Genomic DNA, 18412 nt, shown 5'->3' with positions numbered 1-18412 from the left:
GCTACACACTAGCAGTACATAATATTAGTTATTATATTTATAGTGACTCATAGGAATAGACTATGTGACAACCGGGTATAGTCTGGTGACCACCCGGGAGATGGTTGACAGCCGTAATGTAGACGGCATCCGGGTGAGCAGCGTGGGTTAGCACCCCAGCCTGTGTCCACCGTGAGGAGGAAGCCCAAAAAACCCACGTGAGGCCTTTAGGAGGGCCATTCAAGCCGCTATAGTGGAGCCTGTGGCACCACCGTTTCCCTGCCGGTGGAGCCTGCAGAATCCACCACTCCCGAATGAAGTGTGAATGGTGCTGGGAATCTGGTGCGACGCACAGGTCCTGGCTGCACCTGGTGAGAGCAGTTCCGGATTGTGTGTCCCTGGTTTTTCCCTAATGGGACTGATCGAGGGTAGCTATAGTCTAGCTACTGGGACTATAATGTAAATCGGGTCCCCGGATGGGTCACCCGAGTGAGGGGTATGATGTTGTCAGACCCGAAACCCTGAGGACCTTGGGGTACATCACTATACGTCAAAGGTGCATCCATGCAATGTCTTTTAGTTCGTAGCTGTGCTTTTCCAGCATAAATAATGGTTCAAGTGAATTCATGAATTCGCAGAACATTACAGATCTACAAGCTCACAACTGTGAGCTTGTAGATTTGCTATTTTCAGTGAAGGGATTTGGTGTAGAGGGGAAAACAATGAATGGATCAAGTACAGGACCAGTACTTGGTCAACTAAGTATTGGTTTAATTAAGTAAACGTATAGAGGGCTTTAAGTGGTTTCTCGTTATTTATTGTTAATTTGCTGTTGTTTAAATGTAAAATCTTTACAATAGATCACCATCTTTGACTCTGAGTCAGAGGACCAGCAGACGCCAGATTCTGCCATCTTGACCACTACACTAAAAGGTACAGTAAAATATAAAACAAGAAATGATCACATGGTGATATTTGTCAGGTGAAAGAAGCGCTGGTTTCTTTATTTAGTAGCGAACGCTCCTCTCAACCGGCCAGTCTCAATCATAACATTACGTTACATAACATTGGGTTGGGTGTCTCTAAAGACTTCTGTTACCTATTTCCTGTTACCTTTTTCCTGGTCATTTGACCTGAGTAACCAATACATGACAGCAGCGTGTGTGGCAGGCAATCAGGACTAGGTCCCGACTAGGAGCCAAAGTCGTCATTCAATTTGACTAATTCAGTTTTCACCTGACAAAAAATACAGTTTTGTTTCTGTTTGTAATGTGATATGATTGTTGATATGTGTAAATGACTGGGTGGTGTGTGTAAATGCTACTGTAGGTACCAAAGCCAGCCCTGCAGAACAGCTCAGCATGGTGCTAGCCTGGGACAGAGCTGACATCGCTAAGAAACATGTCCTGGTGTACGGACAGCACTGGCAGGTAACAATAACAACATTAAGACCTGAGACCAGACTCTACAAAATGTTAAACGCTAAAGCGACACAGATGCGTTCCAGGTCTTAATGGGTTAACAACACCATTCCTCACTTGCTTCACTTCAGGTCAAGCCGTGGATACATTTTATTTAAGTTACACAATATTTCTAGTATTATGTTGGCCAGGCCAGCTCAGCAGCCTTGTGGTTATAGTGTCCGTCCTGAGATTGGGACTTCAAATCCCTGGCAGGGTCATACTGTACCAAAGACTGGGTCCCAGTTGGCACTCAGCATCAAGTGTTGGATTGGATCCATGCGACATACTGTACTAACGTCATGTCCAGGGGGTGTACTTTTACATCATGGTGGGGAGATAGCCTATAAAGCGTCGCAGTCCCGCCCCCTTTCATGACGACGCCAGGCCCAGGAAATGAATCCCAATGCATTTTTCCCATAGACATTTCATAAAGTATTTATTTAAAGACCTTTTAAGCGTCGTGCGAAGCCAACTCAAGTCGTGACAAATCATGACAACGAACACAATATTTTGGACCAAACAAATAATTACAAAAAAAAAGTTTTTCCTACTTTCTAATTCTTTGTTTGGCCCAAAACATTGTGTTTATTGTCATGATTTGTCACGACAAGAGTTGGCTTTGTCCGCGGCGTAAACGTCTTTAAATAAATACTTTCTGAAAAGTCTATGAGGAAAATGAACGGGGAATTCTTTAGAAACAGAAACAGGAGTAGGTTACTGCCCTGTGGGCCTCATTGATCGGCAGAGCTCACTTACCTATTTCATTTCATAGGGCTGCACAATATTAGGAAAACAAAATCATGTGATAACATTGTGAAATATTGCAATGGTGATATGACTCGCGATAAGTAAACAAATATTGAACGAATGCAGTGCAGTTTTAATGTCTTTATTAGGTTTGCTGTTGAGAATAGAACTCAGACAATGAAGAGCTGTGAAGAAATGGATTATATTTCCATGACAACAACATGATTTTACTGAAAACGTTGCACCTGGCTAGTGGCCACAGCTGCTGTCGCCCTGGACATGACGCTAGTATGTCGCAGTGACTTACCCCAATCAACCCTTGATAAGTGCCAAGCAGAGAGGCATTGGGTCCCATCTTTCAGAGTCCTTGGTATGACCCGGCCGCTTAACCCGAGTCACCAGTCTCAGCGTGGACACTCTAACTAACCACAAGGCCACTTAGCTGGTTGTATGAAATCTAAACTAAACAATAACATCCTTAGTTTACACCTACATTGTTGAAATACATCAAGCAGTCTTTTGCAATACGTACATTGTGCGTGTTGATTTTGCGTCGGTGACCATATACATTTCTTTTTGATATATTGTGCAGTTTTTGTCATGTTATGTTACGTACAATCATGCTACATCACATTACTGTAAGATGTATCGCTTCATTTCATCAAATTTGAACTCGTCTCGTCTCGTCTTGTCTTGTCTTGTCTTGTGCTGTGCTGTGCTGTGCTGTGCTGTGCTGTGCTGTGCTGTGCTGTGCTGTGCTGTGCTGTGCTGTGCTGTGCTGTGCTGTGCTGTGCTGTGCTGTGCAGGTGGGCTGGTTGGAGCAGGCCATGCTGGATGCTCTGGTGATGGACCGTGTGGCGTTTGTCAAGCTGCTGATAGAGAACAGCATGACCATGAGCAGATTCCTCACTGTGGCCCGCCTGGAGGAGCTCTATAACACGGTTATTATTTACAGCACATTTTGTATTATTACATGTTTCTTCATTCAAAATATACTACTACTACAGTATTTACTACTAGTTGAGGAAACAATCCTCGGCCCTGGCAATGTGTCGAGGTGTCCTTGACTTGCTCCCTCTAAACCCCCCTGACTCAAGTCGGACCACTGAGGCAAACCCTCAGCTGAGTGAAGCTGAAAACTGAATTCCCTCTGCGGGATCAAATAGGTCTGATTGTTATTCCTACGAATACTAATGCTAATAATGTTCAAATCGTGGTTTTCAAAGCAATTTCTACAGAGTGCTTTACAAAGTCAGGAATGAATAATATCAAATGCCTGAAAATTGAAGTATAGAGAGAGAGACATTATTGCAAAAGGAATGAAACTGAGGCATTATTAAACATACTGTAAATGTTTAATAAAGCTCCTTTTTAGTCTGAGCACCAGTGGTGTTCCAGACCTGATTAGTCGTCCACCAGACCCCCGGGTGTCCCGTCCGTCCGTCTGTCTGAGATGTTGTTTCCGAGCAGATCTCCTACAGTATACGCTAACTAAAGTGCTCTACATAAAACATTAAGCAAGTATGATGTAATGTGTCACGTAACCAAATGTCACTGTGAGCCTGAAAAGTAGAGAATCTCAATCACTGCTCGGTCCAGAGGGGGAACCATGGGGTCAGCCTGCAAGAAGAACAACCTGATGTTATAATGCGAAACATTTGCATCGCTATTTTCATCCCACAGTGCTCACTCTGTCCCTTTCGCCTCTTTTCCCACAAGGCCTTGTCTTTGGAACGTAAACATAGGAACATCTTTGTTTTGGGACCCAGTGGGCGACTGTGTAAGCACAGCGCCTTTGATTGGAATAACAAACAATGCGCTTTTTAAGTGTTATGCACCAAAAGACAAACCCCCCCCCCCCCCCCCCCCCCCAAAAAAAAGAAAACCAAACAAACAATTATTTCTTGGTGAATATTATTCGTGGTTGGTTCGTTTGTTTTGACCATGCATTGGAGATTACACAGTTTGTTGTCATAATGGGTCCACTCATACACTGCCTTCATCTTATGGATATAAAAGCATGTTTAATATTTAATCACTCTGGGATAACAAGTTCCCGTATAAGAAGATCATCCAGATGGGATTCCTCTTTTGGTATTCTGCAGATTGTTTATTCCCTTCAAAGATGCCGTGCTGGTTGTTTGTAGGTTTATTCATATGGCCTGTGGTGGAAGTACTTTTACCTAAGTAATGTACTTGAGTACCGTTTTGAGGTAGTTGTACTTTACTTTCAAAAAACTGTTTTCAATCATTTTACTTCTTCCCAACTACATCTCAGTTTAAAATATTGTACTTTTACTCCACTACATTTATTTGAAAACGTTAATTAGTAGTTACTTTGTAGGTTTTTGATTATTATAAAACATACATTACCCACTTCAGCCCATTTCGGTAAATGGTAAATGGTAAATGGTGCATTTATATAGCGCCTTTATCCAAGGCGCTTTACATAGATTGTGCATTACATTCACCCATTCACACACACATTCATACACCGATTGCGGCGGAAGCCATGCAAGGTACCAACCAGCACATCGTGAGCAATTTGGGGTTCAGTGTCTTGCCCAAGGACACTTCGACATGTAGACGGGAGGAGCCGGGATTCCGCCGACCCATGGATCATTGGACGACCTGCTCTACCTCTTGAGCCACAGTCGCCCCGGTATTGTTTACGTATAAGAATTCCGAGGTTTTAGCAGTTTTAGCAGTCATGTGCTGTCGTTCTTCACGCAAGTTGGCAATAATTATGGTAGAGGGCCGTGAGAAATGAGAATCCCTCAGGAACAGAAGCTCACAGTCATTCGTCCAAAGACCTCTGTCCTATAGATCTCTCAATGAATTTACCTACATTTTATGATTTGCTCGATCCACCTTTTCTGACTTTTTTCGACCACATCAAAGAATTCCGTGGCCTTGGTAACCACTCCCCTTGAAATCGCATTTCCATTCATGCGAATGGAGTCTGGACTCTGGTTACAGGACTACAGCGTTGATATTGTAAATATGTCATCTCCAGTCTACCAACGTCATAAAGTCCCCTAGCCCCTCCTATGCCCAGCTTTGTGTGTTTGTAATGATGTTGATGATGCATGATGATGATGATGATGATGATTATCACTGGTATTAATGGTGAAACACCCCCCCCTACAGGGCCCACCAGACAGTTTCCTGCATCACCTTGTGGAAGATGCCAAACAGGTGAGCAGCCACAGTGAAATCCAACAGAGCTTTTTCACAGCATCCATGCTGACATGAAAGAGCAGACAGATCTACAAGCTCACAGTGTGATGTGTTGTTGTGAGCTTGAAGGTTGTCTGCAATTCTTTTTAATCTTTTGTGTGTGTGTGTGTGTGTGTGTGTGTGTGTGTGTGTGTGTAGGCCTCTCTGCCCAGAGGCTACCGTCTGTCTCTCATTGACGTAGGTCTGGTGATTGAGTACCTGATAGGAGGAGCGTACCGCAGCATCTACACCCGCAAACACTTCAGAGCCACCTACAACCGCCTTCACGCTCAGAACAAGGTAAGCAGCCTCATATAACCACCTTCACGCTCAGAACAAGGTGAGCAGCCTCATATAACCACCTTCACGCTCAGAACAAGGTGAGCAGCCTCATATAACCACCTTCACGCTCAGAACAAGGTGAGCAGCCTCATATAACCACCTTCACGCTCAGAACAAGGTGAGCAGCCTCATATAACCACCTTCACGCTCAGAACAAGGTGAGCAGCCTCATATAACCACCTTCACGCTCAGTGTCTTGCTCAAGGACACTTCGACGGGTCGTTGTTCCAATGACCCCTGGTGCTGGGGATCATTGTCCATGCGACACTGTAACTCTTAGGCAACATTCAATATCAAATTATTGACCTGATTGGAGCTATAGCTCCAGCAAACTTATGTATGGACCTTTCTGCAACTCGTGTTATCTCTCTCTCTCTCTCTCTCTCTCTCTCTCTCTCTCTCTCTCTCATTTCAATTTCAAAAGGCATGATTGGCATGATAAATATGTTCTACATTGCAAGAGCATACATACAACAAAACAAAAGTCAACATTGCGCACACAGAGACAACTCTCTGCGCACACAGAGACAACAACAAACATCCCAACAATAATGAACAACAAGCAATACAGTAACAATGAAAATAAATTAACAAACTGAAACATAACAGCAACTTATTGACCCTGTTCAGACAGATATACCTGTCTCTTCTGTCCACTGGCTGTCCCTCAGTTGATGACAATTAACGTGTTTTGCTGCCAAAACTGTGCATTTGGATTGTTCTCCCAGAACATATTGAAGTGATGCGTTATTAATGGTGGATTCAAATTCTTTATATTTTTCTGTGAAAGTGTAGCTCCGTCTCCACCAACCCTTGAGAGCAGAGTGAACACAGTCTGTCTTCTCTAGGCAGCCAGTTCTGTCTGTGTCTGCCTGTTTCTATTGCCATGCAGGCGGTGGTCGCTGAGTCTCTCTCTCTCTCTCGCTCTCTCTCTCTCTCTCTCTCTCTCTGTCTCTCTGTCTTTCTCTATCATACAGAAAAGTCAACACTTTCAACAGTGAAACGTTGCCATAGTTATAATCACATAAACATTATCCACATACCGGAGCATGTATAACAGAATATGCCAAACAAAATGATAGAATTTAGCTAGAATTTAGTTATATTAAGATTGTTGGAACGGCAGGCTGTTTGCGGACATACAACATTCGCTTTACCTCTTGAGCTACTGAATGAACTTGATTGCTTTATTGTCTTTTAATGTGTTGCGTTACTCTACATTATACAGTATCTTGTCTTCTGTAAATAAAGTGTATAAAACACATTTTGTTATAAGACATAACAGCACTATCTTATCTCCTTTTACTCCAGATAGATCCAGGCCAGATAGTCACACTACATTTGATGTGTACTCGGGTGGGGGAGACTCAGACTCAGTGTGAATCTGCCCTTAGTTAATGATAACAATTAGGCAGTTTGATGAGTTGGATGTTGTCTGCTGGTTTGTTTCAGCGCCGGGACACAGCGGGGGCTGTGAGGCGGGGGATGATGTCATCGTCGGATCCGATGAGAAGCAGCAGTCCACAGCGGCTGCATTTCTTCAGGACCGCTCAGCCCTACGGACGTAAGGTATAGCCAGGCTGACATCATTAAACCTCTGTTTCCCCAACCCTGTCTGTGACCCATTTGTGGGTCGCGGACACATTATTACAGTATGGGTCCCCTTATTTTGGATTTTGCTGCTCCCACTGTCCTCTCCTCCTCCTCCATGTCCCTTCCTGCTGCTCCCCTGTCCTCTCCTCCTCCTCTTCCATGTCCTTTCCTGCTGCTCCCCTGTCCTCTCCTCCTCCTCCTCCATGTCCCTTCCTGCTGCTCCCCTGTCCTCTCCTCCTCCTCCTCCTCCATGTCCCTTCCTGCTGCTCCCCTGTCCTCTCCTCCTCCTCCTCCTCCTCCTCCTCCTCCTCCATCATGTCTCTTCCTGCTGCTCCCCTGTCCTCTCCTCCTCCTCCTCCATCATGTCTCTTCCTGCTGCTCCCCTGTCCTCTCCTCCTACTCCTCCATGTCCCTTCCTGCTGCTCCCCTGTCCTCTCCTCCTCCTCCTCCTCCTCCTCCTCCTCCTCCTCCTCCTCCTCCTCCATGTCCCTTCCTGCTGCTCCCGTGTCAGGAGCATGGGAGCGCCAAGGAAGCCGCCTTCACGCCGGACCTCAGCGACGCATCGCTGCACGTCCACCTGAACTTCAACGACCTGTTCGTGTGGGCCGTGCTGCTGCGGCGCCAGCAGATGGCGCTCTTCCTGTGGCAGCACGGCGAGGAGGCGCTGGCGCGCGCCACGGTGGCCTGTAAGCTGTACCGCTCCATGGCCAAGGAGGCCCTGCAGAGCAGCATGGACGACAGCACCGCCCAACTCTTCAAAACCTACTCACTGTGAGTGCGCGTGTGTACGTGTGTACACAATACAACAATGCAACATTGCATTGTTGTATTGTGCTTTGTGCCTTGGCAATGTCATGCCAATAAAGCCCATTGAATTGAATTGTGTGCCCGTATCCCTGATCCTGATGAGAGAAAGGGGTGTTTCTTCATGGTTATCAAAAGATGATTAGAGGTTCGGGATAGGATGAGACATTGAGGTTATAGGTTTAGGGGTTTGGGGGAGAGTTTACCCTATTTTACAATTAGTTGTGTGGCGACGTCACCCACCGGAAATTACTGCTCGATCTACTGCTTGTAGATCAGCTATTCTTCGGCTGTTATATCTTTCAGTTATTGTCCTGAAATCTCAAGGTTTGATTGACTGATCGATTGATTGATTGATTGATTGATTACTTTATTGGCAGAAATGTAATGAGTCAAACACTTAGTCCAAAAGGATATCACTGAAAAAGGTCCTTCATGGGGTCTTGTTTCCATTCAGGTCCTGGGTATTCCATTCATACTCATGATTATGAATCCTGAGGCCCTTACAAGTACAGTAATACAAAGTGTGTGTGTGTGTGTGTGTGTGTGTGTGTGTGTGTGTGTGTGTGTGTGTGTGTGTGTGTGTGTGTGTGTGTGTATGTGTGTGTGTGTGTGTGTGTGTGTGTGCGCGCGCACGTGTGTGCGCACGTGTGCCCCCCGGCAGAGAGTTTGGACAGCTGGCGGTGGACGTGTTGGACGGAGCGTTCCGCCACAGCGAGCAGATGTCCATGAAGCTGCTAACGTCGGAGATGAAGGCGTGGAGCCACTTCACGTGTCTGCAGATGGCCGTGTCCTCCGGACACCGGCCCTTCGTCTCACACTCCTGCACCCAGACACTGCTGACGGACCTGTGGACCGGCTCGCTCAACATGAGGAAGAACTCCTTCCTGAAGGTACAGCACAGTACACATACATGTACACACGTACACATATATGATGCCATCAGTGGTGGGAAGAAAGTATAGCATTTCTTATAACAATACTGCAATGTAGACAGGCTCTGTTACACGTGAAAGTCCGGAGTTGTACAAATTGTACTTGTGTAAAAGTGCAAAAGTGTTGCTGTCAAAATGTACTTAAAGTACCCAAAGTACCCACAATGAGTACCATAGAAAGTACTCATTGTGCAGCATGTCCCGTTTCAAGTTTCAAATGTATAATAATCTTTTGAAAATCTACAGCAGATTGGCAGATCGGCTAATTTTTTTTTTTTTTTTTTGACATTTAACACATTTGAAAACTTGTGAAATACATAATGAGTACTTTCTACTCTTGGTACTTTAAGTACATTTTGATACCAATACTTTTGTACTTTTACTCGAGTATACATCCCTTCCTTCCAGATCATCCTCAGCCTCCTGATGCCTCCTGCCATCTTGTTTCTGGAGTTTAAGAGCCAGGCCGAGATGTGTCACGTGCCACAGTCCCGTGACCACCCCCGGACACGGGACCCCGGGAAACCCTTAGAAACCCATGAGGAAACGGAGCACTTTAAGGTAGCATCCCCTGCACAGCCTTTTGTTATTGTGTTTGCAAATTGCCATGCATGGCTTTTGAAGATTATGCCAAGTCTTTGGGATTTTTAACCCATTCTGGACGGGAACCCCTTTTGGTGTTTTACCCCCTCAGGCCGGGAACCCATTTTGGGGTTCTGTACAGTGTGTACAGTATTAAAAAAAATGTAAAACTTTGACGCTGCTATATAAATAATTGACGTTTTCAGAAAACTTAGGTCCTTTTTAGAATCGGCCTCAGGCCTAAATGAATCTATTTATCTATCTATTTATCCATTATAGCGCCTTTATCCAAAGCAGTTCATAAATGTACATTCACACACATTCACACGCCGACAGCAGAGGAAACATGCAAGGCACCAACAACCTGCTCATTGCAGTTAGGGGTCCAGGGTCTTGCTCAAGGACACTTCGGCACTAACCCAGAGGGAGCCAGGAATCAAACCGGGAACCTTCCGACTCCTAAGAGGCCCCTCTACCTCCTGAGCCACTTCTACCCCAATGAAACCCTAATGACCTCTCCTCTCCTCTCCTCTCCTCTCCTCTCCTCTCCTCTCCTCTCCTCTCCTCTCCTCTCCTCTCCTCTCCTCTCCTCTCCTCTCCTCTCCTCTCCTCTCCTCTCCTCTCCTCTCCTCTCCTCTCCTCTCCTCTCCTCTCCTCTCCTCTCCTCTCCTCTCCTCTCCTCTCCTCAGGATACAGAGCGAGGTCTGTCGTTCTCCGACAGGGGCCGGATCTTGTTTTCCGAGACGGCCACCTCTCTGACCAAACAGTGTGTGTCAATCATCAGGACAGTGTACGAGTTCTACACCGCCCCTGTGGTCAAGTTCTGGTTCCACACGGTAAGCAGGAGCACACCAGCGACGTGCATTGTCACATCACAGGTTTACAGGGGTAAAGAAATGTTTTTTGTGCAAGCTCCATCATTCTTGTTGTTTTCAGGAAGGGAAAGAAGAGAGAGAGGGAAGAGAAACATGTTCAGGGATTTGAATCTAAAGCATGCTTTTAGAATTGTGATGCTTGTGTGTGACGCTGCAGTATGACCAAGTAGGGCGCTAATTTTTACAAAAAAAGTTAAAATATGGAGATAAGACAGCAACGATATACAGTACACATAGTACACATAATGCACACAGTCAGTCTCAGCCTGTGACACTGATATATTTTCCAAATTCCCACTGATTTCTTTCGGGCTATTAGAAGTCAAAAATACGTCTAAATGTCTAAAACCGAAAGTTTTTCAGTCCGGTCTAGGTTAAACTAAGCTACTGAGCTAAAAAAAACCCAGTTAACCTGTCCTAGACAGACGTTTAACAGCCGTCTATATTGCTCAGTGGGTTGTATTTAAATGTTAACATTTTCTGTCTGTGTCTTCAGAGATGTAGATTTTGACAGATGCAGTTTCACTCCGTCTCTGTCTCATTCTCTCTCTAACACCCCCCCCCCCCCCATCTCTCTCTCTCTCTTCCGTAGATGTCATATCTAGCCTTTCTGATGCTGTTCAGTTACACTGTGCTGGTGAAGATGGAGAACCAGCCCAGCGTTCAGGAGTGGTTGGTTATCACCTACATCCTGTCTACCGCCATGGAGAAGACCAGAGAGGTATATATAGGACGTGCCCATGAAACACCTCAAGGGTTATTCAACTGAAAGCAGTTCTCAGTCTTTGACAGGCTCGTGTGATGAAGTATACACAATTGCCAATTATTTGCATTACAATTACTTTCTCACAATCGTCGTCATCGTTTCCGCATGTTGAAAGAAAACGTATTTTCAAACATTTTCAAAATTTGTGGAAATAGTCGATCTACAAGCTCACAACGACATCTGCTATTTATTGTACACTAGCGTTGGGCACTGGCCTACTTGGAACGATGCAAGTTGGAAATGCAGGCTCCACCCAGTTATTATGTCTGCGTCCCTTGTGATGTCAGAACAGGCCAGCTCCATATTATGGAGATACAGGGGTGATCAGGTTCAGAGCCCAGGCAGAGGCTTTTGTGCTGATTCCGGGCAAAGGTGTATCCGACGGACTCGACACCGGGCACTGCACTACCTGTCGGGGTGTGGAACGTGTATGTCGAATTTGAAGTCGGTGGGGCGAACGGTTCTCGAGTTACGTGGATTACAGACGTACGTACATTACGTATGCACAGAGACTTGGTGCATTTATAGATAGATAAAATATAGATAGATATAAGTCATTTCTTTGGATGTTTACTAGGTTGTCAAATCTGCCCTGTCAGCCCTGTGCAACTTCAAAGACTAAAAGCCAAACGTTAAATCGTTAAATCGTTAAAACACTTTTAGTGCCGGAAGTGCTTCAAAATAGGAGCTCCTGGAGCCGGAGTTGTCTGATCGCTTTTACTCTGAAAGCCATGAACCGGAAACACTTTCCTAAAAAAGTTGACTTTACAAAGTTGACCTTACATCCCGATCATTTTAATTTATACGATATATGATCCAAAAAGCGTTCATATTTTGCGGGAGAGACGGATGAGGAGCAGAAATGAAGCGCCAGCATATCGATCCATTCATCACCACGGAGAGCGCCCTGGATTAGGAGATACGAGTCATTCTTTCCGCCGCGCTAACATGTGAGTCAACGGCAAGCTAATAATTGCCCAGAGCGTTAGCATACGGCAAGCGAAAAGCGAACTGACCAAAAAATATATAGGAAAAATTCGGAATATTCTTATCTCGCCCCGTATCTTTGAGGGTGTGCTATGACGTCCACAGACGTCCATAGCACCTCTCGGTTTGAATCCTTATGACGGCCTGAGGCGTCATATGTAAAAATTGTGTTAATCACAGTTATTTGTGTGACAATTAACCGTCAAGTAAAATGTCAATCGTGGCAGCCCTAAGCCAATAAGGTTAGTGCAATAGACACCACATGGTAGGTAGCTGATTGTAGACGGCACATTCACACACACAGTAGACTGATCAACATAGCAGAGATGACTGCGTGTCCATTGTTATCTCAAAACAAATATGTGTTTAATGTCAGTATTAAATCATTAGTGAATGATCTCCTTGTCTTCCCTTTTCTCAGTATTCATGAATGATACAGTTCTCACCGTTCATACTCGCAGAGGCAATAACCATAACACATCAATGTGCTAAAGGGGAAGAAAAATAAAGAAAGTAGTGTTCAATTACAAATCATGCACTATAATATGACACTACAAAAGTGAAGCCCACAGCCGTAATGTTTTCGATAAAATGTTGTTTTACCCAGTAGTTGATCGGGGTCCCCTTGGGGTCTATAGGCGGCCCCCTACTTTTCTCCCTCTACACCAAATATCTCTCATTGTGAGCTTGTAGATCTGCTAACGTTTGCCCTGGAATAGGGATGCATGGGGTGCATTACTGATGACAGTTTGCCAGGCAGGCATTAGCTATTTTTTTCCCTGACCGTGAGAAAGCTCTCAACATTAAAGTCATACGGTGTAACTTCGCCTTTTGGCAATACCTCTGGTTTGTGACGTCGTCATTATAGCATCTGTTCATAGCTTGTTTTTCTTGCTGGCCTGCTAGTAGCTTAATACAATTGTGTCTGCGGCAGACACTAACAACTGAAATAGTATATAGAGTGGCACAACATATTTATGTGAAATGGTTGTGTAAAGTTATATAAAAAATTACTTTCTTTTAAAGTGAAATAGGTTGCACAGTAGCCTATTCACACATGTGGTTAGTAGGCCTGTCACAATTATTACATAATCACCTAATCGCCTATTTAAAAAAAATAAACGTGAAATGGTGGCATATCGAGTACTATTTGAAGTACATTTTGATGCCAATACTTTTGTACTTTTTTAAAATTTTGGACTTTTAGAGCGTTTCTATTTAGCATTATTGATACTTACTTAAGTGAACTCCCCCTCCCCCCCCCGCCGCTGTCGCCATGCTGCAGGTGCTGATGTCGGAGCCCAGGAAGCTGAGTCACAAGCTGAAGGTGTGGTTCTCGGAGTACTGGAACGTGTCGGACTTCCTGGCCATCGTGCTCTTCCTGGCCGGGCTGGCGCTGCGCTGGCGCGAGCCGCCGTACCGCCGCGCCGGCCACGTCGTCTACTGCCTGGACGTCGTCTTCTGGTTCGTCAGGGTCCTGGACCTGCTGGCGGTCAACCAGCACGCCGGGCCCTACCTCACCATGATCACCAAGATGGTGGGTATATATATATATATATATATATATATATATACAGTATACATTCTGCACACGGTGGGGTGCTTTTATACTGGTCCTACAGGTGGTCCTTCGAAGCATAATTTTGTTTCTGCTCCTGTAGAGCCAGACACCTCCATGAAGTTTCGGCCGACATACAGTATCGGTCATTATTTGACTTATTTGAGGACATCTGTGTCTGCAGTTATGCAGCAGATGAGTTTTTTCGAAATTGACTATTACCTGTGTAGACCTGTAGAGTCTAGAACAGGGCTGGGCAACTTTGACGATGGCGAGGGCCAGTATATATCCAGAGGGGCCACATTAGCAAAAAAATAGCCGATCTACAAGCTCAAAAGCTCATTTTGAGCTTGTAGATCAGCTATTCTTTGCTATATTAAAAAGAAAGTAACCTTTATATTGAATTTCAAATGCATTTAGTTATAGTTATACCGGTAGTTAACTTTATGAACTGTTAACATAACTACATTGGAAATATTTTTTAAATACTAGTCATTAAGTACTAGTCATTTAATACTAGTCATGAAGTAATTAAAGCGTTTTTGGAATTGTAACAGCTGAAATCAATCAGTATTCTCATAGTAATTACCATGTGGGGCCGCATTAAGTGAAGTGAACCCCCAAAATCTGACATCGGCCACGCTCTATGACTGTGTCTTCTGCTTGTGTGTGTGTGTGCGTGTGCGTGCGTGCGTCCAGACCAGGAACATGTTCTTCATCGTGGTGATGATGGCCATCGTTCTGCTGACCTTCGGGGTGTCCAGGAAGGCCATCCTGTCCCCGGATGAGGAGCCGTCCTGGGCTCTGGCCAGGGACGTGCTCTTCCAGCCCTACTGGATGATCTTCGGAGAGGTTTACGCTGGAGAGATCGATGGTGAAGTATTGTGCAGTTATACTGTGGTTCAACTGGAGAGATCGATGGTGAAGTATAGTGCAGTTATACTGTGGTTCAACTGAAGAGATCGATGGTGAAGTATAGTGCAGTTATACTGTGGTTCAACTGGAGAGATCGATGGTGAAGTATAGTGCAGTTATACTGTGGTTCAACTGGAGATATCGATGGTGAAGTATAGTGCAGTTATACTGTGGTTCAACTGGGGAGATCGATGGTGAAGTATAGTGCAGTTATACTGTGGTTCAACTGGAGAGATCGATGGTGAAGTATAGTGCAGTTATACTGTGGTTCAACTGGGGAGATCGATGGTGAAGTATAGTGCAGTTATACTGTGGTTCAACTGAAAGATTCAAGCCTTCATTTATATATTAGATTTGGTTCATGCAAAGCTGAGAGCAATTTATTTTAAACCCATTAAGACCTGAGGCCAATCTTCACAAACGCCTTCTAAATCAGTATAGTTCTCAAACTTTGTTTTGTGCCAAGGACCCTCAATGGAATAGCATGTATTTTATATAGAGCTTGTGCGTCTGTTGTTTTTGAGAACCACTGTTCAAATCCACTGTTATAACCACTTTTCTAAGTACTAAGAGTTTTCTGAAAAACGTAAGTTGCTATATATATACTAATGTATATAGCCACAATGTATAGGCTTTAATGTCTGTCTGTCTGTCTGTCTGTCTGTCTGTCTGTCTGTCTGTCTGTCTGTCTGTCTGTCTGTCTGTCTGTCTGTCTGTCTGTCTGTCTGTCTGTCTGTCTGCGTCTGTGTCTGCCTGCGTGCGTGCGTGCGTGCGTGCGTGCGTGCGTGCGTGCGTGCGTGCGTGCGTGAACAGTATGTGCTGCTGAGTCTGAGCAGCCCTGTCCACCAGGAGCCTTCCTGACTCCGTTCCTGCAGGCCGTCTACCTGTTCTTCCAGTACATCATCATGGTCAACATCCTCATTGCTTTCTTCAAGTAGGAACGGGGAACTGTTCGACTAAATCAGTGGTTAGCAGAACTACAAGCTCGTATGAGCTTGTAGATCTGCTATTTTTCAATAGCTAAAGCATAACATAATGCTAACCCCAAAAGGGGTTCCCGCGCCAAAATGGGTTAAACTTATGTCGACCCTTTTTCACATCAAGGCCCATTATTTATTCGGCATTTGAGCCACCAGTTGATGAGATTTAGCCTCTCAAGCCCAATACTTTTTTGCTGCTGTTAAGATGATACGATTTTGTCCACAATTCCACGCAGTATTGATATGGTACTGTACCATTATAGGAGAGATGACGGGCCAACGTTGATCAAAATAACAATTCTTCTACATTCTCTAATTTGTGCAGACAGACGTCTTGCAAATTAAGTAATGCAGATGTTTAACAGTAATTTAACTCTTGAGTGAGTCAAGATCCATTTGGTTACCAACTTTCCACCATTTAGCTGGGGACCACATGCAATCCCTTCAGGGTGGTCCCCGGACCAGTGGTTGAGAACCACGGAACTAAACACATTCATGGCAGCTTTCAAATTTCAATTAAATTATTTTCTATATTTTCTGTTCTGTGTGATGACTGTATAATTACAAATACTGTTTCTATTCACCAACGAGAAAGAAGTGGGCTCAAATGAGCTCTTTGCTAACTGGACTGAAGGTCTGGTATTTAAATCAATATTATAACAACACACTTGATGTGACCACTAGTCACCACATGGTGGTGCCAAACTACCAAACAGAAGAATCCTTCTGAGTATACCTAGTCATTTTGTCAACTGAAGAGAGTCTGGGCTGCCAAATGAACTGACTCTGGTCTGGCTGGCTGCAGCCAGGCACACCTTCGCGTCAGAAAACGCCTAGACCCGGAGGCGTCTCCGGGTTTTTAAACAGCTCGTTGATGGAAATGACGCTCGTGCACGGCTTCAACTTGAACGGCTTCACCGTGCACGCAACTTCAAGTTGAAGTTGCGCACTGTAGCGTCACTTCCATCCACCAGCTGTTTAAAAACCAGGAAGAGACGCCTGGATTTGATTAAGCCAATAATAATAATCAAATAATTGATTATTGACAAGTTGCTTTGCAGATTTAGATTATTATTACAAAACATAATCCCCCCCTCCCCCCCCCCCCCCCCCCCCCCCACAGCAACATCTACTTTGACATGGCCTCCATGGCCAATGAGCTGTGGAGATACAACCGCTACCGCTACATCATGACCTATCAGGAGAGGCCCTGGCTGCCCCCTCCCTTCATCATCCTCAGCCATGTCGGCCTGGCTGTGAGCGCCATCTACAGGAGACTGAGGGGAGAGTCCGAGCAGGAGGAGACCACGGAGGAGAGAGCCACTGGGCTGAGTGAGTTAAATACATACTATTATTACTTAATACATTCTATAACACTGTAATAGATAAACATAATGAGCTCAATAACACTGTAGTTCATAAACATAATGAACTCAATAACACTGTAGTTCATATACCCTATTGGTCTGAATATAAGATATAAGTTTTATATAAGTTTTCTTTCTCAAAAGGAAATATCCTAAAAAAACTGGGTCGTATTATAATCGGGGACTAGACTATTTGACATTCAATGTTCTTTTTCCACAAATGAGTCTTGAAAAATGGGGGTCGGCTTATGTTCGGCACAATACAGGTACACAATAAACTCAATAACACGGTAGTTTATTAATCACTGTAATAAACACTACAACGCTGGTTCTCAACGTTGGGTCTGGGGACCACCAGGGGTCCAAATCGACCCCTTAGAGTCAGTAGAGTGAGTAGACTGTGTTTTTACTGCCGAACTTTCACAGAGCTGATTCTTGGCCCTGACGATCGTAAGCGCCTGCATGAGTTTGAGGAGCGCTGCATCGAGACGTACATCCACCACAAACAGCACCTGCGTCACGGCCACGTCAACAGGATCAAAGCCACGGCTGAAAGGTTACACAATCATCTCTGTTGTCACATCACAGTTTAACGGGCAGCGGCGGTGGAAAATGTATGCACATGTTTTGCTTAAGTCAAAGAATCATTACTGCAATATAGAAATACTCTGTTACAAGTAAATGTCCGGAATTCTAACTTTACTTGAGTAAAAAACGTTTTGGCATCAAAATGTACTTCAAGTGCACAAAAAAGTAAGAATTATGCAGAATATTTCTCATTTCAAGTTTTCAAATGTATTTTTTTTTCCTTTTTTCTCTACACACCCTCCGCCAACCTAGTCCCCATATATGGGGGACATGGGAAGAGCAACGGACTTGAACTCATGCTTCCTTCATGCCTGAGTGTCCAAGTTGCTCCTTTACACCTGACAGAGGGGAGTTTCCCTGGTTGGACGTAACGCATGGAAGGAACACATTATTCCAACCAGTTCCTTTCCCCTCCCGGCTGACCAAGGGGTCAAATCTATAACAATCTTTTGAAAATAGCAGATCTACAAACTCATAATGTGTCGCATTGCGATGCAAGTACAAGAGTGACCGGCCCACATCCGGTCTCTACAAGTGGAAGGGGCTGTGCCCCCAGAGGCAAATTCTAAGGAAAATGGACCCTTGTTGACCCATTGCCTCTGTCGTTCCGCCATTTTCGAGCAATATGCCCATATTTGGGCATGACTGCATGACTACAAAGTCAGCGTGCAGGTCAGAGTACTCAAGGGTGTGATTCGCTATTTAATTGCTT

General features: G+C 44.7%; 1 protein-coding gene across 1 annotated transcript in view; it reads left to right on the top strand.

Annotated features, from left to right (window-relative positions):
* Positions 1-18412, top strand: part of trpm6 (transient receptor potential cation channel, subfamily M, member 6) — a 49095-nt gene that overhangs the window by 9606 nt on the left and 21077 nt on the right. The window contains exons 10-25 of the mRNA XM_083783695.1: positions 840-912; positions 1309-1409; positions 2996-3130; positions 5340-5387; positions 5568-5708; positions 7203-7319; positions 7855-8114; positions 8812-9040; positions 9491-9643; positions 10354-10500; positions 11132-11260; positions 13578-13829; positions 14550-14724; positions 15579-15699; positions 16869-17077; positions 17539-17668. Of these exons, the coding sequence (XP_083639821.1) occupies positions 840-912; positions 1309-1409; positions 2996-3130; positions 5340-5387; positions 5568-5708; positions 7203-7319; positions 7855-8114; positions 8812-9040; positions 9491-9643; positions 10354-10500; positions 11132-11260; positions 13578-13829; positions 14550-14724; positions 15579-15699; positions 16869-17077; positions 17539-17668 (2420 nt within the window). The remainder of the gene's footprint in view (positions 1-839; positions 913-1308; positions 1410-2995; positions 3131-5339; positions 5388-5567; positions 5709-7202; positions 7320-7854; positions 8115-8811; positions 9041-9490; positions 9644-10353; positions 10501-11131; positions 11261-13577; positions 13830-14549; positions 14725-15578; positions 15700-16868; positions 17078-17538; positions 17669-18412) is intronic.

The sequence above is a fragment of the Protomyctophum parallelum genome (assembly GCF_964188405.1).
Source record: "Protomyctophum parallelum genome assembly, chromosome: 15".
NCBI classification, from domain to species: Eukaryota; Metazoa; Chordata; class Actinopteri; order Myctophiformes; family Myctophidae; genus Protomyctophum; species Protomyctophum parallelum.
Note: the sequence above shows the minus strand (reverse complement) of the source record. Positions and strands in the feature narration are given on the sequence as shown.